Source organism: Tiliqua scincoides, chromosome 6 (genome assembly GCF_035046505.1).
Source record: "Tiliqua scincoides isolate rTilSci1 chromosome 6, rTilSci1.hap2, whole genome shotgun sequence".
In the NCBI taxonomy this organism is placed as follows: Eukaryota; Metazoa; Chordata; class Lepidosauria; order Squamata; family Scincidae; genus Tiliqua; species Tiliqua scincoides.
Window position 1 is genome coordinate 13637475 of NC_089826.1, and position 26260 is coordinate 13663734.

The 26260-nt window shown below is 45.1% G+C and overlaps 1 protein-coding gene and 1 pseudogene across 3 annotated transcripts in view; both read right to left on the minus strand.

Annotated features, from left to right (window-relative positions):
- The window catches only part of SNCA (synuclein alpha), a 61325-nt gene that overhangs the window by 30299 nt on the left and 4766 nt on the right, over positions 1–26260 (minus strand). For all 3 annotated transcript variants that reach the window (XR_010794661.1, XM_066632044.1, XM_066632043.1), the window contains exons 2-4: positions 24705–24850; positions 17689–17730; positions 12411–12547 (exon numbers count right to left, since the gene is read on the minus strand). Coding sequence is in view for 2 of the 3 variants with exons in the window: in XM_066632044.1 (XP_066488141.1) it covers positions 12411–12547; positions 17689–17730; positions 24705–24825 (300 nt within the window). In the remaining variant the exon portion in view is untranslated. The remainder of the gene's footprint in view (positions 1–12410; positions 12548–17688; positions 17731–24704; positions 24851–26260) is intronic.
- Positions 20648–20764, minus strand: LOC136656660 (5S ribosomal RNA; annotated as a pseudogene).

Sequence of the window (26260 nt, forward strand, 5' to 3'; positions counted from 1 at the left end):
TTAAATTACCTTTCCAATGATATATAACACAATGGTCTTCTTCATACATACCAAGGCTTTCACGATTTCAGGCACTGGTGTCAAGCTCAACTTGTTACCCGGTGTAACTGCTACCACCCTGCACCCTCTTAGCTGTGCCACTGGCCCCAGTGTCCATGAACACACCAACCAGATTGTTTAGCCACGGAGCAGCATCCTGACAGCACTCGCACGTCATCAGTGTGACGTCCATGTGTCACCGCCATGACATCAGCGCATTATCTATGAGATGCCTGTGTGTGATCACTGTGACATTGGCGCATCATCTATGCAGCAGGGCTGATCAAGGACTGGGCTGAACCGGAGCCAATTGGGGTGGTGGCAGGTTTGTAGGGGTGGCAAGGATGATCGGGGGTTGTGCCTTGTGGGGGTGGCAGCAGCGAAAACATTAACGTGTCTTGTTAAGGGTGGAAGCAGAATCTCAGGTGCCAGGGTGGTTGGCCTGGCCCTGATTTTAAATAAATAAGCCTGTGTGTGTGTGTGTGTGTGTGTGTGTGTGTGTGTGTGTAGAAATGAACAATAAGTACTGAAAACTACAGCAAATTGCACACAAGTTAATTCCAGAATTAATTTTCAAAGTTCTTATCAATTGTTAAGGCAGAGTAGAAAAAGAGAGAGGCAAGCCTTTGAACAGCACTGTAGGAACGGATTATTCCTAATACAGCAAGATCAAACTGAACTCATGCCATGTATTTTAGGAGCACATTTTTTTCTCTCAAGAACTCTCTCATATAATACTTAACATAAGTACTTAACATATAAAACAGGAGGATGACTATTCCCTGGTCCTCTTCACAGCCAAGATCTCTCATGGGCTTTATTTCAATATAGTGCAACCTCACTTTATTCTGCAGGAAACAGTGCACCGTTAGATCTCCCTGGATCTCAGGCATGTCACGTGTCAGCAAATGCAGATGCTCAAAACTCTTTGCAGACAACTCTTGGCAACTTGAAAAGCTAGACTCATAGCTTGTGGAGGAGGTGGGAAGAATGAGTGCTAAATATGCGTTCCATCCTGTGAACGCTCTTCACACAACTTGCCCTAAAAATATAGGCTAATTTATTCAATAAAATGCTGTATGCAATAGTGTAGCTAGTGGGGGGTAAGCACTAAGTTTTGCAGAGGGTCTCACCATCCCATGCAAGTGGCCCCTCTCCCTCCCCTTTGGAGCCAGGTGTTTAGCTTCATTTTGGCCCACCACCCAGAATGGCTCTGAAGGGGTGAGGCTGCCTTTATGGTGTAATGAGGCTCCCAGCAAAACTTAGTGCTTTATATCCCCTCTAGCTATGCCCCCCTATGCTCTAGAAGGGGGTCTACCAGCCCAGGCCTAGATCTATGCAAAGCCTAGGTCTGAAGGGAACCACAAGTCTGGGACCCTTAGCCCAACACGCAGGACAATCTCATACCTTCCTCTGTGGCTCGGCTCAGCTGTTCTATTTATGGCAAACCATTTCAAAAACAATGGCTTTCAAATTAGTAAGTTTGGATATCGCAGTTTCAGTCCAAGGCAGACCTTAACAATAGGTCCTGCTGTGGGTTTGCAGAAATGCCTTTTAGGACTGACGCTGCATTTCATGGCAGTATGAAAATTAATTTTTTGATAGAAAACAGAGTGTCTTATACAACTAATGTCTTGATTGGTGAGGGATCCTTACAATTGTGTGCCTTAAGTGTCACTTCATGCCTTTACATGACAATCACAAAACCGCCTCTCTTCCACCTCCTCAACCAACTACACAGAGTGTTGATAGGCTGGTCCTTATGTCAAGTGCCACTCCTTTCTCAAGTTTTAAAAGTTTTTTAACAAGTGAATTGGCTTGGGGAAAAAGGAGCTGAATAATGTCTTAACAGGCTGGGCAACAAAAAAAAAGTTTGCAAACCCTCAAAGCCTGGTTGTAGAAGCACTGGTGGGGGAACATGCTGGGTTTCCAGCAACTGTACGTATCAGCATAGAAAAACAGGCCTACTCATGGAGGGGGTTCACCTGTCTCAGGTCCCAGTCCTACTTTCCAGCGCCAATGCAGCCCTGACAATTGGGTGTTCACTGCATCCTGCAGTGGGGAGGCAGTCACTGAGGCCTCCTGATTTTAGAAATGTGCTATGTATCAGAATGCCAGATGCAAGGGAGGGCACCAGGATGCAGGTCTCTTGTTATCTGGTGTGCTCCCTGGGGCATTTGGTGGGCCACTGTGAGATACAGGAAGCTGGACTAGATGGGCCTATGGCCTGATCCAGTGGGCCTGTTCTGATGTAGGGCTTCCCTTAGCTCAGGGCTGCATTGGCACTGGAAAATTGGATAGGACTGGGGCCTCAGGCGTTTAATTTCACAGTTATGCCTTTCTATTTCTGCGAGGCGTTTTCCACCCTCACCAGTAAACATATCACTGACAAGCTGGATAGTCTATCTAAGGCATAGCAGCATGTGAAACAGTGTTACACTGAATCAAGCCACAGGTCCATCTAGCCTATTATGGTTGGCATGTCCTCCCCAGGATCCCCGATGGGAGTCTTTCCTAGCAGGCACATTTGCATCCCAACATCTAACTTGAAAGGGCACCAAAATGCTTGATTCTTATTACACTAAATGGACATCAGTTCTCATTATATTGTTTCTTTCTGATTGATTGTAATGGATTTGTAGCCGACCTTTTCTGCACATGTATCACACAGCGGCTGAATAAAGTACATAAATACAAAACCCACCCTAGAGCACACTTACAGCACAATCCTGTGCATGTTTAGGTCTGTGCCTGGAGGTCTGGTCTAGAGGGTAGAGCTTCCGTTTGCTCGAAGATAACATCAGAAGGTGGCCAGTTCGAGGACACCAGCAGCTCCCTGGACGGCTGAGAATGGCAAGACCTTGAAGCAGCTGACAAGCCAAGCTGAGTGATTCCACCTGCTCTTGGTATGAGCAAGAACCATCTTGGCTGCCCTCCATGTGAGAGATGGAGCTGCTTGCCAGCCTGCATGGGAGAACTGGAGGCCAGAAGTGAGACCAAACCAGGAAGATCCATTCTGAAATGTTGTTGGTTCTTGAAAGAGAGAACCTCTATGATTGTAAAAATCCCCTTGAGGGATTTAGAAACGCCTGCCTGCGTAAACCGCCTTGAATAAAGTCAGAGGAGTAATCCGATGACCAGAAAGGCAGTATATAAATACCTAGTTATTAATTATTATTATTATGTTTACTCATAATTCATGCTACAATCCTATCCACATTTTCCTGGGTGTAAGCCCCATTGACTATAATGGGACTTACTTCTGAATAGACATTCATAGGATTGGGCTCTAAGTCCCACTATGTTCAGTGCAGCTGACACTCAGGTAAGTACGCATAGGATTGCACTGTTAAAAACAGAACATTAAATTTATACTAAGAACTTCAAGATAGAAAAAGATTTATTTTTCAGAGTAAATATTCTTTCTCCAAATAATTCCGGTCAACTGCAGCCCTGTTTTTTTTTGTCATTCTCACTACACAGAATGAATATGCAGGGACTGGGGGAGCATCAAGATGGCAGAAGCCCTGGGGTGGTGGAAGACCACAGAGCATCTAAGAGTTGGCATCTTGCTATTGCTGCCTGGAATGGCTTCGATGGCAATTGGGAGGGGCTGCTTACATGCTGCATTGGAGCGCCTGCAGTACTTGCTGTTTTGCCCTCTGCCTAGCTATGCTCCTGGGTCAGGTTACACATTCCATGCACCTTGTTTCTTCGCTCTCACCAACATAGATCCCACAGAGATGTGCTGCGTCTCCCCAAAGTTCATGGAATAGATAAGCCAACATACCTAACAACCTTGCCCCCCACAATCTCCCAAAATGATGGGAGTTCTTAAGTTGCGTCTAAAATTAGACTATCAGTAATTGTCCTCATTCCAAGCCCAGCTGGCAGGCAAGAAGCTTAGGAAAAGTCTTTTCCTCTTTCCCTATGAGCAATCAAAGGCTGTTCCTGCCCAGATGACGGCTTCTTTTTCTTTGCCAAAGGACTGGGGAAATGGGAATAGCATATTACAGGGCCCAGGATCCCTCCAACAGCCTACCTTGTCCGCAGCTGTGCCTGGGGACATAATCAACTCTCACTCAGAAGCAATGTAACTATTGCCTTGTTCTGTCTTGAACTACAGAATACACTTGGGTCTCCCTTATTATAAATCCAGAATGTCCAAAGTACTGTTGTGTAATGCATGTGAATGTAAAGACCTGGAAAAGTCTATGCTCTTACTGCCTTCTCCTGAGCATCAATGAAAGGTAACCTGTAGCTGACTACTTACCAATGACTACTCTTTATACATGCTGGCGGTTGGGGAGATAAAACCTTTCCTATGCTTGGAAATGTGTTCCATGCTCATCAAGCTAATTGCGGCCTCCTCACCTCTTCTTTCATAGCAGCTGGGTATTAAGAGGTTGATCTGACCTCTTTTAAAATTATGCCTCAAGAGCTCTGCCCCCATGAAAATACTGTCCACTGGCATCTGGTAAATGACCAAAGAATTAAGCTATTATGACTGGTGAATGCAAAAGCTGTTAGAAATGGATGCATTTATTGTGCATCATTGACTTGCATCATAAATTCATCCTGACGTGGGTTGACTGAATGATTAGTATGATCCATAAATAGGCTGTTTCAAATAACAATGAATCTATGGTTCTGCGCAAATCACAGCATTTAAAATTGATTATAACGCAACACATCTAATGGTAGTGTGAAGCCAAGGCCTGACTGAGGTTAGGATGCTAAAGTCCCCTGGACTTTAAGCTACTTAAAGCTTCTGTGCTGGTTTAGCGGCGGCGCATTCCAGTGACGTGGAGAGGGGGGATTAGCTGCATGGGTAACAGCATATCCTCCATACCTTCTTTACCCAGGCTTCGCGCACTGGAGAGGACACTCCAACTTTACCATACGGCGTCGGCACAACACGGGAAGCAGCAGTTTACCGGTTATAAGTCTTCGCTTGATTGGCGTAGAGTGTGACGCCAGGGGCTGCTTCCGATGGTGGGAGAGATCATTGCATCTCATTGGGCAGCTACCGCCCGCCTTAAGCTGGGCAGTCCCCAGCCAGTAAGGTGTTGCCTCGCCACGGTCCGTTAACCTCATGGGGTGCATGGGGTTTAGGGTGAAAACCAACAAGCAGATCGACAACTCTGCACCATGCAACAGAAAACAGAAAACTCCTGCCCTAAAACTGGGCACCTGGAATGTAAGGACAATGACACCCGGCTTCTCTGATGACCTGAAAGAAATAGACAACGCATGCAAAACAGCTGTCATCGACATGGAGCTGAGCAGACTTAATAAAAATAATAATCTTATAATCTTATAATCTTAATAAAAATGAATATTTTTCTGGTGGAAGAAATGAATTGATCCAATAGGGCTGAGAACTTCTTCAGCCTGAACCTAGGAGCTTTGCACTGGAGAAGACTTCGTCCCCCTCACCTCTTTTATCATTGTGACCTATTTATAGGCCTCCTGACCAAGGGTATAATCAACAAGGGAATAGATTTATCCTACAGCAAGAGAACTCTAGTGCTGCCTATGAAACTCTTTTCAAAGAACCTTTGCTGAAAAGAAGCATCAGGTTCAGCGAGAGGCAAACTGAGAATTTTGCCTAAGGGCACATGTTACTGTCTAGGATACCATCTTTCCCAAGGGCTACCTGAGAAATGTATGGAGTTCATGTTACCTTACGGCCACAATCTTATGCAAATATACCTGGGTGTAAGTCCTACTGAATACAATGGATCTTACTTCTCAGCAAACATGCTTGGGCTAGCATTGTAATATTATTATTATTATTAACAGTATTTATATACCGCTTTTCAACTAAAAGTTCACAAAGTGGTTTACAGAGAAAAATCAAATAACTAAATGGCTCCATGTCCCAAAAGGGCTCACAATCTAAAAAGATGCCAAGGAATACCAGCAGACAGCCACTAGAACAGACAGTGCTGGGGTGAGGTGGGCCAGTTACTCTCCCCCTGCTAAAAAAAAGGAGCACCCACTTGAAAAAGTGCCTCTTACTCAATTAGCAGGGGTTAGGGTATTAACATACCTTTTAATATACCTTATATATTTAATACATTTAATATACCTTATATACCCTATATATATTAACTACTGCAACCCACCCCAAGTTTCAGATGAAATAATGTATCTCTTTAAATTTAATATAATACATTTCAAAGTAGGAAAACCTGACATGAGAAAAAAATACCCTAATGTAGAAACTTAAACTTGATTCAGGGAGAAAGGCTTCAAGGGAGGGGCTGTGGCGGTGTCATGCTGATCCTCTGCACTTTAAATTTCACTACTGCATAATTGCTCTTGGCATTGACAGTGATTGTGCTCCCTGCTGCTGCTTGGTGCAGCTGCTTCTATGCTTCCTAGTTCTCCTTACCCATACTGGGTAAGAAGAACTAGGAAGCACTGAAGCAATTGCACTAGAAGCATTAGAAGACAAAGGGGGGATGCACAAAGAGCCCAAAATTCTTAAGATGAAGAGAAGGAGAAAGTCTGCATACATAATATATACTCCACACTGTGCTAGACAAGGATTTTAGGATGCACTCAGAGGTACTAGGAAAAAGAAACAACAATGGCTGGATTTAATAGTTTTCCAAACTGCTTATTTCACTGGTGGGACTAATAGCAGCTTCCGGGGCCAGTGGCGTCAATAGGGGGATGCGAGTCGCACTGGGTAATGTGCATTTGGGGGGGGGGGGGGTAAACACCACTCCTGGTCAAATTTTTTTAAATCTTGGTATTTTTGAATAATACCATCATGTTATATATTACTCGGTCATATTTTCATGCAGAAGGCAATGGAACAAACCGTGTTGAAATATCTCTATTCTATCAAAAGTCACAGCCAAAAATCCCGCAGGGTAAATCACCATGCCCACCACCCAGGGTCCTGACCCACCCACTGCATGGGAGGAGGTCCATCATGGGGGTGATATGCTGGCTTCCTGCACTGAGTGACGCAAGCCCTAGTGATACCACTGTCTGGAGAATGGCCATGTTGGGCAGGAAAATAGAGTAGGAGAAAGGGCTAAGTTATGCCCCAATCAAAGGTGGAGCCCCATGTGGCTAGTTAGAAGTAAACAAAAAACAAAACAAAAGGGTGAATTCAGATAATCCACACCATGTATGATCCGTCTGTAGGTGTGATGACAATGTACCCTTCCCCCCAACCTACTAAGATTTGGTACTATGAGAGATCTGGATATAAAAGCATCCTAACAGACTGGAAATTCTCAGATCCATCTGTAGGTGTGATGACGATGCACCCCTCCCCCCCCAACCTACCAGTATATTCGCAGAAAAATTCTGTCTCACGTTCTCAATGATGTACTATGACACTACGGTACTTAAAAGGACTGCAAGATTACCTTAAGGAGCTACTCCTGATTTTTAATTCTAAGGACGTGATCAAATGACAAAATGCTGAAGAACTGTATGCTTAGATGGGTTTATTAAAAATGGTGCTTTGGGATTAGACTTTGAAATCCAACATTGAGATTAGTCGTCCCCCCCACCCCACAAAAAAGAAAGGATTACATTGTAAATGTAAGCAGATGAGACAGTAAAGTTTCAAGTTGAACAAGTCAAAGAGTCACAAATATGAATGGGACGAGCAACAAAAATTCAGTGTTCCTGTGGTTCTGAACTATCCTCAACTCCAAAGAGGATTCCAGCCAGACAGGAAGAAGAGGATCATAATGATGTTCAGGCTGCTCATATATTTATATTTAAATATAAATTTAATAAATATATTTGCACAAAGGCCTTGCACAAAGTAAGGCTGGCCTTTCCTTCACTGGCACTGCTGCTTCACAGATGTGAAACCGCAAGCAGTGGAGGGAGCCCTCCGCCTGCAGCTCACACAAGAGACTAAACAGTTGCCCTCATGCTGATAGCAGTTGCATCAGGCCAGCATGCGCTCCAGAAAGTCCCTGGAGGGCCAGAGGCTCATTGGAAAGTGGGGGCTCCCCATGGGCCTGATTGGGGGTTCCTGAGGGCTGCAAATGGCCCCTGGGCCAGGGTTTGGACACCCCTGCACTAGTTTTGGGGTTGGGGACCAGCCCTGACCATTTTCAGCTATGTAGATGGGTAGAAGCCATCATGGGCTATCACCTTGGAACAGCACATCTGATCTTCCTAAGGGATATCTCTCAGAGCTGATCTTCAGAGAAAAAGCATGTGACATAGCCTCCAGGACTGCACAACTCCATAATGTAGGGGCTGCAAGTACCTGCTGTGCAGCCCAGACCTGAACTCCAAATTCTATCTTGCAAGCCACCTCCCCTTTTCTCTTTCCAAGTCTCCCCAGAAATTTGTGTTCGGCCACAGATGGCAGAAAAAGGTGTGGTGGGTACTCCCAACCCCAACAGAGCATCTTTTTATGCTAGGCCTGGACTGGGACTACAGGCTCCAGCATCCCTGTTGAGAAAAATAATGCTCAGTGCATTATTTCCACTGGAAGGACTGCCACACAGACTGGTTTGCAATGATTACAATAACAAAGTCAGATCAAATAACAATAAAAATATAGCCAATTACAAAAAATGTAACCAGTGAAATGACAGTAATGATTATTGTTAGCAAAGAAAATGCCTGGCAGAAGCAGAATGGACTGCTTCTGCAGAATGGAATTTACACAGTGGCAATAAGGCCATCAAAAAAGGGTCAAGCCAAGCCTCCCTTCAGTGGGAATTTCTCATTTGGGTGGGGCCATGGAAAAGGCTCTTGCCTGCACATGGACAAGTGGAAGCCTTGTCACCTGGCCAAGTGCTGGTGCTCTAGCTGCCCTCTGCAGGCATGCATTGTATAGATTTGCCAGAAAGACCAAGCTTTCACCAAGGTGGTAGAACTTAATCACTTCGAACACAAAGTTAAGGAGGTGTGGTCTGGTAGCTGAGCTGAAGAATGCTAAGCAGGAGCAGTCCTGGTTGAAAATTTGGATGGGAAATTGGAAAAAAGCTGGCAAACTATCGTGAGAGGACAAAGCTAGGAGGAGCTGCTGTTGTGACCTGTGACTGTGAGAGGGTGATAAGACTCACAAATGATGCCGCAGGAATGTGGAGGAGCATAGAAAGTCACCTTCCAAGAAAGCTCGGAAGGCATACCCAGATGCCAGATATAATGACCACACCGTGAAGGATTCCATCTGGAAGTGAAGGACTCCATGAGTGTTCGTAGAACAATTATTGTAAACACTCAGTTGAAGTAAAGATGAGTTTAGTATAGCCTGCCTGTGTAAACCACCTTGAGTCTTTAAGGCTACAATCCTATGCTCACTTTCCTGGGAGTAAGCCCCATTGACTATAAAGAGACTTACTTCTGAGTAGACATGCATAGGAGTAGACTCTGAGGACCCAATCCTATCCAATTTTCCAGTGCTGGTGCAGTTTTTCCATTGGGGTGTGCGCTGCATCCTGTGGTGGAAGGGCAGTCACTGGGGCCTTCTCAAGGTATGGGAACCTGTGTTCTCTTACCATGGGGCTGCAGTGTGGCTACACTGAAGCTGGAAAGTTGGATAGCTCAATCCTGAGCTGCCTGGCACAGGGGGCTGCAGCGGCGCCAAAAATGGCTGCCGCTGCATCCAGCACGCTCCAAAGCAGCTGCCGCCTCCTCCTCGGGAGAAGGGGACTTTCTTCCCCTTCCCCCAAGCAAACCAAGTAGCCCTGCAATGGGGCTACTCGATTCTATGATGGCCTGAAGGTTGGCACAGAATGAAGAGCCTCCATGTCGGGCGGCGAGCCCGACATGAAGCCTCTGGATCTGGTGGAACAAAGCTCCACCGGTCCCACCCCACTCCCTCCCTGGCACACCTCCTCCCTGCCCTCCCCCCACCCGAGAACACCTCCTCCCTGCCTTCCTCGACGCCCGCACCTACCTCTTTGCTGCTCAGCTCTCCGTGCGAGCGGTGGAGGTCCGGTGCTCAACCGGCACTACCCCAGTGCTGGCTAGCGCTGGGCTAGCATCAGTGGAGCACTGGCGCTAGGGTCCACAAACGTGCAATATGGCACATTTACCCTTGCTAATTGGGTAAGAGGCACTTTTTCAAGTGGGTGCTCCTCTTTTATTTAGAAGAGGGAGAGTAACTGGCCCTCCTCACCCCAGCAATGTCTTTTCTAGTGGCTGTCTGCTGGTGTTTAGCATCTTTTAGATTGTGAGTCCTTTAGGGACAGGGAGCCATTAGTTACTTGAATTTTCTCTGTAAACCGCTTTGTGAACTTTGGTTGAAAAGCGGTATATAAATACTCTTAATAATATTTAATAATAATTTACGACAGTGCGTGCCGACAGTGAATAGGCGTGCACTGAATAGGATTGGGCCCTAAATGTCTCACAATGCGTTGTGAGAGTCAGCGAGAAAGATGGTATACAAATGCTGTAATAATAAATAATTATTATTATTATGCTCCATTCGCCAATATTCCTACACATAGGAAACCAGCAGGCCAGAAAGAAAGCTGAGACATAACGCTTCTCCTTGACATTGAGATTGCTATATGCAGAGAAAACAGGTGCTGGTTGTTTTTGTATCAAAATGCATGCAGTCATGGGAGCCCCTCCCATATTCTGAAGTGATACAGCCCTGTAAAGTGAGCCCTGTACAGTGAATTTATTCACATTATGGTGTGCCTCCACAGCAAAGAAGCAATTTGCAGACTTACGCTGGTGTAATCCCAGATCTCCGCTGCACTAACACGTTGGAAGCACTTTTGTAGTGAGATGAATCAAATTGCTTTTGGAAATCCGACAAGGGACACCCACAAGGAATAAAGATATTATGGGGTTTTTTGTTTTTTGTTTTTTTAATTCTTAACTGCTTTTCACATGTATTTCCAATTCCCCAGCAATTCATTAGCTGTCAGCTGCAAATGCTTGAAAATGGCATTCTACAAAGAGCTTAAGCCAAATGCATGGAAAAAGAATCAGCCTTCTCTTTACCTTTTAACCAATATGTGTTTTGTTTTGTTTTTTAAGAAAAGAAAATTGCAAAAGAACTTCCACAACATCTTTCGAGAACACAGTCATTAACCAGCACAGCCTTTTAAAAAAAATAAGACAACATATGACAGAGTGCAACTGACAAAGTGTTTCAGTGGATGTTCTGAGAGATGCCAAAAGTGCATCTCTTTGCCCCACATTCTTTGAAACGACTGAGTAAATACAGTGTCTCAGAGTAGGACTGGGGAGACCTGGTCATCAGTCAATCATAAAGCTGGCTGTGTTACCTGGGGCCAGCCAAGCTCTTCATTGTAAGCACAGAAATTGTCTTACAATCTGTCAAATTCATCAGGCCTCCTTATCCACAATCTCAGCGTCCACAGATCTGAGCATCTGCTGATGTGTGAGCTGGCAGCAGGATGGCCTCAAAGGCCCTCCCAGATGCAACCAGAAATCACTTTCAGTTCTTGTCCAGGAGGCTTCTGAGGATGTTACCAAATGAACTGATTCTTAGGGGAATTCATGTGTATCACAAAGCCCTTTAGAAATATAGGATCTTAAGCTGGATAACGGACGGTGTAATGAGCGAAATACCCTTTCTCTTAGAGATTGAGAGAAAAATAACTTGCAATAAAATATCACTGTTTTATTACAAAAGGATAAAGGTAGAAATAAGATACACAGGGGAATAATAGGAACACAGGAATGACCAGGGGGATTTTCATGTAACAGGGAAGCCGCACGCAATCTCTGGAGAGCCCTGGGCACACCTCCCAGGTAAGGGCTATATCCTATCCAAACTTCCAGCACTGATGTAGCTGTACCAATGGGGCATGCGTTGCATCCTGCTGTGGGGGGTCAGTCATGGAGGCCGACTCAAGGTAAGGGAACATTTGTTTGTTCCCTTACCTTGGGGCTGAACTGCGGCTGCATTTGCGCTGGGAAGTTGGATAGGATTGGGCCCTTAGATTGGCCCCTAAGCCTGATAGCCTGGTTGAGAGCAGCCTTGGGTCCCTTCAGGGAGAAAGGCGGGATAGAAATAAAGTAAATAAATTATATCCAAGCAGCTTGAGGAACTTAAAAAATTATAGTGTGAGTAGAACCTATGTAATTGGTCACAGAAGACCCAAGATTATAGATCATTGGACTGATTTGGGGGGGGGGAGCAATTCACTGGGGCATTTGTCTAAGCAAGTTGTAATGATAAAATGCATGATTTCCTGGCAGAAAACTTCAGTGTAGGAATTAATTGGGCATTTGACTAATGTCTCCTTTTTTCCCAAGTGACCAAACAAAATCCTCCAGCAACCAGGAAGAACAGATTTAGCATTATAAAGGTTTGTATTATAAATGAATTCCCAACTCTAATTTAAACCAAACCCTCTTAAATAAACACTAGATAAACAAACCTGCTTGTCTTTCTTGACAAAGCCAGTGGCTGCGGCAATATTCCCAGCACCTTCCACTGTCCTCTGTGCTACTGCTGTCACACCAGTCACAACAGCTCCCCCAACATTTGACACTTGTTCTTTAGTTTTCTCAGCCACTGTAAAAAAAAAAGGGGGGGGGAGAGGATGGATAAGGTGAGACTTCTCTAATTCGAGGGGTGAGATAAATGTGGATGTCCTGCAACATAAGCACTAGGACAGTGGCTCTCCAATGGTTTAGCACCGGGACACACTTTTTAGCATGACAATCTGTCAGAAGTGATGTCATTAACCTGGAAGTGATGTCATGGCTAGACGTGACATCATCAAGCAGGAACATTTTTAGTACCCCGTATGACAAAATCAAATCTAATTAATTAAGTAAGGGTGCAATCCTAACCAACTTTGCAGCACTAACTTAGCAGCAATGCAGCCCCAAGGTAAGGTAACAAACATACCCTTGCCTTGAGGAGGCCCCCTTGACTGCCTCCCCATTGCAGGATGCAGTGCACACCACATCGGCACAGCTATGTCAGTGCTGGAAAGTTGGTTAGGACTGTGCCCTAAGTAAGTAAATTAAAAGTTTGCAATAAGTACAAGTTCAAATTTTTTTTTATATATATAAAGAAGAACCCTCCTAACCCTCCCAAGCAGTTACTGATCTGTTTAGAAAAAATTTGCCAAAGGCAATTCTATTCATACCTACCTGGGAGTAAACCCCACTGACTATCATTATTAAAAGCATAGACATAACAGCCTGTTAAAAGTACACATCTCTAACCTTTCCCCATATGCAGTTACATACCATGGTAGCATCAAATCTATTAAAAATAAAAAAACACATTGAAATGAGTGGGGACCCACTTGAAATTGGCTTGTGACCCACCTAGTTGATCCTGACCCACAGTTTGAGAAACACTGCATCAAGATATGAAACCAAGTTGGCTGTGTGCAACTTTTGCTTCTCCCCCCCCCCCCCCCGCCAGCCCATGGTAGTTTGGCATTGAAATGACAATCCCAGTCCATGCCATTGGCTGGAACACACCACTGTCTTTTCTCCAGCTGGACAGAAGGGAAGATAAAGGAAGGCTCCTAGTTTTCCTCTACCAGCTAGATATTCAACAGCTTAAGAAAGTAAAGGTGTGCTTGGAAAAGAAATAGGCTGTAGTGTGCCCTTTCTGAAAGCAGGTTTCTCTAGACCAGGGGTCTCCAAACTTTTTGGCCAGAGGGCCACATCAAATATCTGGCATGGTGTTGAGGGTCAGAAAAAAAACTTAAATATAAAATTTAAATAAATAAATTAGAGATGGAACTTAGGTGAGTGAATAAATGAATGGGCTTATTCATTCAACCTCTCTGGCCCTCAGAGCACCCTCCAGACACAATCAGAGCACAGTTCTGGTCATGTTCAGTTGAGAGGGCCAGAGGCTTTCAGGGGACAAGAGGTTGGCTGCGGGCCGGAAAGAGGCTTGCTGTGGGCCGCATCCCCTGGGCCGGGGTTTGGAGACCCCTGCTCTAGACTGAGATCTTCTTCAGTGATTTCAAGTGATTTCAACTCACACCACACCCTCCTCTTCACCCTCCACCCCTAAACAGCAAGAGTAGTGTAACTTTTGCATGGACAAGATAAGATGGCATTAATCCGACAGCCGCACCCTGACTCTGGTGTGGGGATGTGTGAAAACAAAGTCAATTACGGAGCTTCATTAGCATATAGCACTCAGGGCATGTGCTGATTGCTTTACTAAGAATAAATATAGATCTGCATGACTTCAATAGCATCTGTAGAATCAGAACAATGCAAGTGGATTTTGAGGTCTGCAGAGGTCATGGATCTGAAGTAATATCGGATTGCCATATGAATACCTAAAATGGACCTCAGTGATTCAGCAAAAATGACTGCTGGAGGAAAAAAAAAAAAGCTGCAAGTTGTTTTTCGTTGATAACCATGTTCAGTGACTGTCAAGCCATGACAAGTAGATAAAGTTTGGGCACATGACCGTTTGAAATAGATACCTTATGGAAAGGAATAAGTCCAGATAGCTTTGCGGATTAGAGATATACACTAATGGTATATGCTGCGTATAGAACTGTTGTAACTCTAGTTCAGGGGTGCCCAAACCTCGGCCCAGGGACCATTTTCAGCCCTTGGGGACCCCCAATCCAACCCGCAGGGAGCCCCCAATCTCCAATGAGCCTCTGGCCCACTGGAGACTTGCTGGAGCCCGCGCTGGTCCGAAGCGACTGCTCTCAGCACAAGGGTCAACTGTTCAACCTCTTGTGCAAGCTGTGGGCCAAGGGCACCCTCGGCTGCTTGCTGTTTCACGTCTGTGAGGCAGCAGTGACAGCAAAGGAAAGGCCGGCCTTGCTTTGCACAACACCTTTGATAGGCTTTGAGCTATCGAAAGACCTTCATTCATGTAAGGTTCATCTCTAATATATTAATTAATGTAAATTTATTCAAAATTTAAATGTAAATTAATTCTTTCCCCCCCCCGGCCCCCAACACATTGTCAGAGAGATGATGTGGCTCTCCTGCCAAGAAGTTTGGACACCCCTGCTCTAGCTGAATGACAGTCCACTAAAGTGGTATAAGTCTGATCGTTTTGTAACCATTTTCCATTTCTCATTTCTCTAGGAGAATGTCATTATCTCAAGAAAAGCTGGCATCTTTTCGACTGCACACCGACAACTGCAGGTCCTTGCCTGGAATCTTCTGTTGCTCCGATAGGTCTCTTTGCATGAAACTTAAGAGAGACTAGCTTTTTAGGTTCATTGCCTCTATCCCCAAAAGCTAGCCAATTTCCAACATCCTGACAAGGTCATCTCCAGTTGTTCCAGCCCCTCTCTGATTCTCATCAGATACTGCACTTCTGGGTCAGGAATTAAGCTTGCTTTCTACTAATGTCTTCCATCTGTTTTGGATAAAAGCTGCTCATTATATGGCACCTATAATCTTTGGATAATTCCATGCTTTGGACTCTCTATTGTTCTGTACCCCAGTGTTTTGTCTGAGTACAACCTTTGCTTTTTGTACCTTGACTCAGCCCTAGGATAATCTCTGAATACCAGGCAGCCACAAATTGTGAGAACAGCAAAGGCACAACTGCTGAAACATGAGACTGTAGAAGTCTGCAACAGGACAGCAGAACCACAATGCAACAACATCTAACTACAAAGGTGGCTAATACCCAGCATGACCACCAGTCAATGAAAAAATGGAATGGGGGAAAGGGTTAAATGTCACCCACTCCCAATATAGTACTGACCCTGTGGAAGGGCATTTGTGGTTATTTGTAAGATCACATTTCTCATCATGTCTAGTCTGGTCACCAGTTTGTACAGCTGTGTGTTGCTCAGTGATCTGCCGACTAATGGCAGACTGGATATACAATGGTGGTCATTACTGGGCAGATAGTGATTGTAAAAAGCAATTTAGCAATAGTTGCTGTAATTGTTGATGCAATGTCTAAATGTACAGGTGTGCATCACTAAACAGTTATGTTCCATGAACCCTGTTGTTAAGTGACACGGTTCTTGAATGAAAATGACTTACCAGGTGCCAGAATGCCTCATGGAAGGCCCCAGAAGTCTCTGTTGAGCAGGGCCACTGTGGCCTTCAGAATGGCCTGCAGAAGTCTCTGGGAGCCTTTTCCGGTTTGCTTCTGAAAACTGGTAGTGCCTTCCCAAGGCTTCTGCAAACCATTCTGGGGCCCATGGAGGAGACTTCCAGTAAGAGGCATTCTAGCACCTGGTAAGTCATTTTTGCTTAGCAACCATGTCACTTAACAATGGGGTTCATGGAACATAACCCTGACGTTAACCAACGCACATCTATATATTCAGACATCACATCAACTATTAGGAATGGTATCAGAGGTTGCCCAAGTTTGAACCTGGTCAATGGCCCACACTATGGCCAAATGACCCATCAGAAAGCCAATCTTGCAGGTTGATTCCTGACTCCTCTGGTGGAATCAGAGGGCAGGCAGGAAGTGCCATGGTGTGGGCCAGTGCAGGACTCTGCCCCAGGGCACTGAGAAACCTGGTCGGTGCTATGGTCAGTGCTAAACAGGAAACTGAAAAGGAAGCTATGGTTGATGGAGGAGGAGGAGGAAGGAATGATCACTTCCAACCCTGAATGTCCTGAATTTATTCTAAGTCTGTTTTGCTTACCCTTTTTGATGTAAGCTATTCTGACAACACTTGAATGTAAACAACACATTTTGTGATGTAACAGGTCACACAAAGAACAGCCAGAAATGGCTACTCCTTTGCACTCAAACCCATTAATTTGAGGGACAACATACAAGCAATGAATGAAAAGCCGAGAAGAAAAGAACACTGAGGTTCCTTTCCACAATGGTGGTTTTGCTACAGAACCTGGTGCCACAATAAACATTTATAATCCATCAGTAAGCACTTCATGAGTTTCGGTGCATGTCCTCTTTTCACCTTTCTTAGATGGCAAAGAGTTCCACACGCTCCACCAGCAGGAATCCAGCCCACGCACGCTGAGTTAAACATCTCCCCATGCACAGAGACTGGGCACTAAGGAACAGTAAATGCAAGGACTTTGCATTTGTTCTGTTGTATCATCTTGTGCTTCACTGAGCAAGCCCTTGACCCTTTAAATACGCATCTCTCTTCATACTTAATGAAGAGGAATACATTCCATTACACAGAGTCTTTGGTCTGTTTCTTGCCAGGCTTCCCAACTCCATCCTTAATGCAGCAGCATCATTCTTCCTACAGCTATCTTTATTTGTCATCTGTAACATGACTGACTTTATAGACAATTGTCAATCTGGATGAATTGCGTGAATGTGGAAGAAGCAGCTTTCTGTGCAAGAAGAGAATTGGGGTGCCAACACACATTGCCTTCCCCCTCACCATTTTCATCCAAACTTGGTGGGCACAGGCATAGCCATATCCATCCAGTTGGAGAGTAGACTAGAGTCGGATCAGAGCCAATACCTTCCAGGCCTAGCACCCTAGCACCCAGCCCTACAGATGGCACACCATGTGCCATGAAACTCAGTCGAACTGAAATACAGCTCAATCACATCAAAAGAAATTTCTGCATGCATGTTAATTTCCAAGTGGGACTGAATGTGTGCCTTCCATCGTGTTAGATTTTGTTGCACACCTACTCTCCAACTGCATGAATCAGAGCCTATTCAGAGATATAAGATCTCTTTAAAGGAAAGGAAGGTGTGATTTGTCATAGATTCTCAAAGAGAAGCAGTTATGGGCTTACCTGTTGTGACTCCATGAACAACTCCTTCCTTGGTCTTGGAACCTGGTTTTTAAAAGAAGAGAGATCAGTTTTCAAAGGGATTCATGGAACATTTCTTATTTTAAATAGGAATTCAGAGATGCCGCAAACTCCCTTCATACCCAAATGACAGCAAGTTCCAGGGGCACACTTGTTATCAGGGCTACCATCCATTTAAAGCAGGGGTGCTCAATAGGTGGATCACGATCTACCGGTAGATCGTGAGGCAAAATGAGTAGATCATGGAGCCCTGTCTCTCCAAACTGTTAATATGTCAGTTTCGTCTAGTGACTAGATGAAACTGACATATTTAGCTGACACTAAAACTGACACTTTAGCTGCTCTTCAGGCATGCAGCAACAAAACTGGCGAAACTGACTAGACTCCAGCAGGGGCTCCATACATTAAAGGGGGTGTCTGTCAGACGCTTCCTTCCCCCCTGGTAGATCTCTGGGCCTTGCTGGGTTTCAAAGTAGCTCTCGAGCCAAAAAAGTGTGAGCACCCCTGATTTAAAGGAACCTCACAACCCAATCTTATGGGTTGTTCCACCAGAACTTGCAGTCCAGTGGTTCAGTGTGCTTTACAGCTGTCGCAAATGGTGACACGCCATTTTGAGCAGCTATTTATTTATTTTTATATACTGAATTTCTACTTTATCTCCCCAAAGGGCATTCAAGGGTTAGGCTGCTGCTGTACGTGGCTACGTGTCAGTTGCCATCCAACAAGCCATGGGGCAGGCGGGGCAGGGCAGTGAAGGGCAGTAGAGTAGATAAAAGAGGTGCAAAGCACTAAGTTTTGCAGGGAGCCTCACCATGCCTTGCAAGTAACCCCTCCCCCTCAGAGCCATTCCAGGCCACTAGAGCAAAACAGGGGCATATGGATCCATTTTGCTCTAGCTATCCAGAATGGCTCTGAAGGGGAGGGGGTTACTTGCACGGCATGCTTGCTTGCACAGCACTGTGAGACTCCCTGCAAAACTTGGTGCTTTGCACCTCCTCTAGCTATGCTTCTGAGGAGGGGGGATCCAGGCTGGGAAGGGAATGATATTGGCAATACTGGTGCTGCCAGTACCCTATCCCCATTCCTAGCCTCAAGCTGAGCCAGCAGAATCGCTGGTGCAGGTCTGAATAAAATAATTTGGGCAGCAGAAGCCTACGGAAAAGACAACATTTCATGTATTAATGAGTTTGCTTTTCCACCTCAGAGCAAAGTTCACCAAAGATAAACTTAATGGACCAATAACTGGCACTCATTGACAATTATAAAGACCCAATAGCTCTATTCACACCTCCTCATCCCTCACATACATTCCATGAATGTGTGAAATGGAAACAAGATCACAAGCAAAGATTCTTCCTGCTCACACATTCAATGAACACACACACACGCACACACACATACACACACACACACACACACACATTTGTGTATCTGAAAGAGAGAGAAGGTCTGAATGCAACTTAGGCAGGGCAGCACAGCAATTATATATTTGGATCAGCCTTCTGAATCCAGGTCTTTTAATACAAATTATTGACTCAAGAAACCAGGACATCAAGCGCTCTATGAACTGAAATTCCATTTCCCACATGGAGCATAACTTGTAGAAGTTATTCCTTGTTTCCATAAATAATGGCTAGTTCATAAATAATTTTTCAGATCCAAGGATCACCAGTGAATCTACACACAAGGAAGTCTCTTTTAAGATGTGTATATCAATTAACACAGGGGTGTCAAAAATAAGGCCTGCGGGCCAAATGTGGCCCCCAGAGGCAATTTATCCAACCCCCCATTACAATTGGGTTCTCCCAGCTTGATAATTGGGCTCTCTCCTATCTTGAAAATACAATTCAGATTTGCACATTTTCTCTTCTGTCGTTTGGAGCTAATGAGTTTCTGGGTGACAACAAAGTGTGTATTTCTGGTCATCATCTGCTTAATGATGTTGCTTTCTGCTTAATAATGTCACTTCCGGTCCTCAGCAGGAACCACGACTGCTAACTTTGGCCCTCTGTATGAAATGAGTTTGACATCCCTGAATTAACACATGGATTTCTCTAGCCCTTGGAATCCAGATACTAATCTCCTTGTTTACTCCTTTGTAGGCACACTTTGCCACCGGGTCTGAAAATGTACAAATCACTGTAGCATCTGCAAAATGTGGAGGGAGGGAGGAGCCAAGAGGCATGCCAGCATCCGAAAGCCTTTGTGTTTGGAGTTGCTCTGAATCAACAGATTTTATTATATGTTACGTTGCTCCTTACATAATCATCATTAAGAGTGGTTGTTCATACCCTTAATTAAAAATCCTCCTACCAGAGGCCACACTGCATGTGATCTGTTGTTAGCAGACACAGACAAAGTGGGGACTTGATGTGCAGCCTTCTTTGCTAGAAGATCAGGAGAAGATATTTAGCAGAGATAGCTGTCAACTGCACAGGAGTGGATTAGAGCTGTTTTCTGTTACATGTTCATTTGTACTGGCCTTTATTTGATTACTTGTATCTTCTTTTTTGTACTTGTCTGCTGTGTTTTAATATTTGTATTTTGTGTTCCCCCCTTTTAAAAGGCAATAAAGAATTTACCTAGGAAAAAAAGTAATAGTTAAAAAAACCCTGAGAGAGGCAGTTAACGTTCCAGGTGTGCAATCCTGACAAAGCCATTCCTTGTAACCCATAATCCTGGCACAAGTGTGCCAGATATCATTTTGATGCCTTTCAGGTGGAGAACAAGGCAATGTACGAGTTGAAGATTATGGGAGTTTTCTAAAAGCCATACATGTGATATTTTGTAACAACTGGACTGGAGAAGTAGATAAAAACAGCTGGAACATGTTCAATCTTTACCAGGAGCAGGGTCAGCATTAGGGCATGTTGTGGAATCGGTGGAAGATTCTCGATGAGATAATGGTTGGCAACCTTCAGTCTCAAAAGACTATGGTATAAGCCTACAGCACCCGGTATTCCCAGGTGGTCTCCCATCCAAGTACTAACCAGGCCTGACCCTGCTAAGCTTCCAAGATCAGACGAGATTGGGCATGTGCAGGGTAACAGTTCAAGGAGATAGGGTGTGGTGCTAGCAGTGCCCCCTTGCTTAAGATCAGCCAGGAAACGTAGGGTTAACCCCAGGGCTCCAATTAGTAGTGGGTGTGCTGCCCAGCTATAGCCACTAGAGGCAGCCAGGTCACTATAGGAATAAAAGCAGCACCTGAAGCAATGGGTGCTTGTGGGTTGAGAGCTGTGGGTTGAGAGCATCCACATTCTTGTCCCTATCCTTGGTAAATCACAGACCACATTTTTGTCTTATTAAAAATATATATTAGGGCAACTTGCCAGCATTGCTCTCAGGAATCAGCTTCCTTCCATGGGGTCTATCTACTAAATCTGGCCAGATAGTAAAGATCTAGGGCAATGGACCTAGAGGGAAATGGATGCATCAGGTATCTAATTCACATGCACATAAATGCATGCACATGTATACTTTTAAAAAAAAAGTTTAATATTTTCCTATGCACATTTTCCTAAGCTACCGTGCAGTGCTCTACCTGCTGTTTCCTACACTTCAGGGGCCACGGTATATTTTGAACCATCAACAACACGCTATCCAATAATCCCATTTTTCTACTAAGTTTCAGCCAAAGAAGCATCACCTCTCTTGGCTTTTAGATCAGTAGAGAGCTGGTGACTGCAGAGTAAACAAAGACTGGATGCTGCAGTTGGCAAAGAGCCTTCAGCAGTGTGTAACAGGGGGGTAGGCTCTGGGCATGAGAGCTGGAACATTGCAAGCACGTCCCTATTTTTATCTGTGAAATACCAGAGAGCATGAAAGTAGCACAGGTAGGCATTTCAAACCGCTACCAATGTTCATTTCTCATCACTCCTGAAAGTGCTTGGCCAGAGCGCACTCTGTACATTTTTGTTGCCCCCAAATGGAGGTGTGCAAGCTCACATTCTGTTAGGCCCCTCTGGCTTATATATTTTTTCTTTACCACTTTCACAGAACAAAGCTCACATTTTCTTTGTGCTAATGGTTGGCTACGTCCCTCATTTGCAGGCAGACAGCCAATCTCCTCAGTATGCGCACAGAAGGCCTGGCATCTTCACCAAGCAGGCTACCGTATGGCTCCGTGCTGAGCATGAAGTCACTGCACGTGACAAAGGGAAAGCAGCCTAGACTTTTTTGATCATCTGTTTTGTGTTCCATCCTTCTCTCTAGCTATGAGATTTTTATTATTTTTTTCAATGATTTGGGGAGATGAAATGCAAGACAACAATGTGAGAAGGATCCATGCAATTGTTCCTGGCCCTGCAACTGCTATATTCACACTGCAAGTACACTGCAAGTACAGGCTTCAGGACATGTTGCAGGGCCATATGAAGGGTGGAAGGTCCACTCAAACAGACATCAATACATCAGAAAACAAGCAGGAGAGAATTAAGAACATAAGAACAGCCCCACTGGATCAGGCCATAGGCCCATCTAGTCCAGCTTCCTGTATCTCACAGCGGCCCACCAAATGCCCCAGGGAGTACACCAGATAACAAGAGACCTCATTCTGGTGCCTCCCTTGCATCTGGCATTCTGACATAGCCCATTTCTAAAATCAGGAGGTTGTACATGCACATCATGGCTTGTACCCGTAATGGATTTTTCCTTATGAAAACTTGTCCAATCCCCTTTTAAAGGCGTCCAGGCTAGACACCATCACCACATCCTGTGGCAAGGAGTTCTACAGACCAACCACATGCTGAGTAAATTGTATGAATTCCCACTTTTTAAATCCCCCCAAATTAGCAGTGAACTGCAAGATTAGTCTGCATGTGCCAATATGAGATTGCATTTCAGGGATGGGACTTAACAGCCCAATCCTGTTGGCAGGGCTGGCCTTAGGAGATGCATGGCCTAATTCCACACAGTCCTTCAGGGGCAGTCTCGCTGCACGTTCCTTGTGGGCCCCCCTTACCCACAACGAGCTATGGCAAGCGGTTCAAGCCAGGTTTTGGGTGATTTCGGGCCCATTTGAAGCAATGGTGAGCCCGCAAGAGGTCCGCTTGCCATGCTGGACTCTGAATGGAGGTTTACCTCCGTGCAAGGTGCTGGCAGCTACTGCAGGCTGCCTGCTCCCTGCCACAGTGCTGTGGGCCCCCCAGATGCAGGATCCAATTGAGCAAAATCACTCAAATCATGTTAAAGCCAGCCCTGCCTGTTGAACCTCACTGCCAGAGCTGACTGCTGAAAAACAGCTGTAAAAAGCACTCTGGCCACCTGTAGTGACAGACTCAGAAGGAACTGCTGAGGCATGTAAGATTGGTCGGGGAGGCAGGGAAGGGGTAGGGAGTGAGGAGGCTGTGGAGGGAGTGGATCTCGTGGCGATGGCATGCACCAGATCCTATCCCCTCCCGCAGCCACTTCTCCATCCTCTTTCTCTCAGATTTACGCAAGCAAGAAGAACCATTGCAGGGCATGAGGCTTACGGAGTGGAAAGGTGGCAGAAGGACATGACTGGGCTATAAGTCACTAATAATCCTTGCCATTTTCTTAGCAGTGGCTTACAATGAGTTGGAATGAAAATCAGAAGTCATGGAACACAAAAGTTAGCAAAATGAAACGTGAACGAACCTTAGGAAATTAAATGAAAGTCTGCTGTGCTCTTTGAAGTCAGTCAGATGATTCCCATGCTTAAACATTGGACCATATAGCTAAATGTCCTGCTCAACACTCCATTGGATCAATTCTAATGTTAAACTTTCGAGTTCAGTTATAAGCAGGAGGCAACCAAGTGTTGTCATTGTGGCCATGAGGAGGGGCCATGGCTCAGTGGTAGCATATGTGCTTTGGACTCCGAAGGCTCCCATTCCAGGCAGAGAAGAATCTTTAGCAATATGTAATATTGGAGTAGAATCCAGATTGTGATCCTCACTACTAGAACTTGAAAAACATGTACTTATTTTGGTCTATGAAGTTTGGAGGGCATGCAGTCTTAATAAATAAATAAAACAAATCTCTCAGGCAAAATAAAATTCTCCCAGTTTGGTTCATCACCGAACAATGTTATGATCAGTGCTGGCCATCCACACAGCCACAGTGGTCATGGCGCTCTTCTTTTATGGTGGCCTCTTCTTTCCAGCTCTCCCAGTAGCTGCTATCTAGGATCGCATGTGATCCAAGATGGTGGCGCGCAGGACAGCTGGGAAGAAGATATCGCCAGAGGCATCCCATGGGCCAGCTCCGCCCCTCTGGGCTGTGCCTACACACGGTGGCGTAGCTGGAGGGGGGGCAGAGCAGCTAGCCTGGCGGGGAGGGTCAGCGGGGTGGGCAAGTGACCCCTCCCTTTGAAGCCATTCCCATACGGCTCCATTTTGCTCCCCCCGCCGGGAATGGTGCTGAAGGGAGGGGCCGCTTGCCCACCCTGCTGCCAGCCTGAGTGCTCCGCCCCCCTCCAGCTATGCCACTGCCTACACACCAATCATTTCCGGGGCTGGCCCATGGATGCAGTCCACAATTATTCCAATTTTTGCCTCCGCAGACTCTTAGATCAGTGGTTCCCAACCTTTATCTGGTAACGTTAAGGAGGAAGTACAGAAGAATGGGTGCCAGCCATTCGTGCCGACAGAGACAGCCTTCCATTGATGAAATTGGGAGAGAACTCTTGAGATACAGGAGAGTTTTTTCTGACTGATGAAGCTCATAAATGCCAAGCCAATTCCATGCTGAGCTAAGTCAAGTTTGCTGATCAAGGATGCTCCCTATTCATGCCACTGTACCTCTTCCCCTAATCATTGCTCTTCCTTCTCATCAATCTTTGAGCTCCTATAGAGAATCTCTCTTCCCAGAAATTCTTGAGCATCTGTTACTATCCTGCCAAGCAGTAAGGAGAACTTTTTTTTTACCATGCATCAGGTGCAAGTGTGTCGTAAAATCGTATCTACCCTCTAAAATGTGTCACTTAAAGCAACAGCAGAAGTACCGCATGTTGAGCTCAGATAAGATTGCCCACTTACCCACATAGAGGACGCCTTCTTTCGTTTTCCCTGCTGCTTCTGCCACACCCTGTTTCGTTTTCTCTGCTGCTGCCACAACTCCTTCCTTGGCTTTGTTAAATCCTTTCATGAATACATCCATGGCCAAGGAATTTCGGTAGCCAGCACTGGAAAGAGACAATAATAGAATTGAATACAGGTCATTTAAGATGCTGTAATTGATGCTTGTTGATGTACATGAAAACACTTGCCTATAGCTCTGTTCATATAAGTAAATATGGGGGATAATCAATGCATGTAGGAGGCAGATGGATTACTTTGGTTCACCCCACCACCACCCCAGCATTCATATATGTTAGTCCCAAAAGGCTTAAAACCTTAGAACCAGGGTCCCTTAAGGACCACCTCCTCTCATATGAACTTGCCTTGGTATTCAATCTTCATCCAAGACCTTTCTACAGATCTCCATACCAGTTGAGGGTGATGATCAGTTGTGACAGGACACTTTCTGTGGTGGCACCCCACCTCTGGAACACTTATTTGCTGGGCTTCACCCTTACTATACTTTTTTATTTGCCTGGAATTTATAGAGTGTCTTAGTCCTGACGGTAAGTTTTTATCTGGATTTTAAAAATAGTTCTCTTGTCTCTTCTATGTTTGCTGTTCTGTGGCATTTTTAAAATTTTATGTGAACTCAGAAAAATGGTATTAATACTTAATATCTTCTGCACAGATCTTATATGTGTACAGACCAGAAGCCTTTAGGTTCTGCATGTGCGAGCTGCACCTTGCAAAAACTATAAAATCAACCAGCAGAGATCAAGACCTCCAAATGCATTGACAAAATGCATTGATTTTCCCCATAGTTAGTCACATGCACAGAGCTTATGCATGCCTACAAACAACTTTTTCACCCAGATATGGGCATTTAAATTCAGCTGCACTCATCACTGAAGTCTCACTGGTACATACACGTAGAAATAACCCGAAAACATCCCATATTTCCTATAACAAGGAAATGCAAAAAAACAACAAAAAATGCAAGGCTCAGATAGTGAGGGACCAGTTTCCTAAAGAGCCCCAATTTTTGCAAGTTTCCTTCTATGCAGTGACCAATATATATAAATGAAAAATTGTGTGGGTTTAGGGAGCTGTCTCGCATCATCTGACTATGCTCCACCTACAGAGCTGACTACTGCAGTTCAAGAAAGCCCTCCAAGGATTCAGGGAGGGCTCTTCCACTGCCTGAGTTTCACTGGAGGCACCAACAACTGAACCTGGGATTGTAACTTTATACAGTATATGCAAAGTAGTTTCTCTCCCACCGAGCTCTTTGCTCCCTAGCCTGACAGAGATGCCTCTCCTCCAGGGACGGAACTATCAAGTGACTCGAGTCAGAGTCACGAAGATCAGCGTTTTCACCGACTCATGACCACTCGAGTCAGCTACACTGATGACTCAGGAACTGACTCAAGTCTGAGGCCACTGACTTTGCACTCAGTCCCGATGCACGTAGACTCGAGTCTGTCTATGCCTGGGTGTGCTTGCTTACTTTTTTTGCGGCATGAAAGACCTCG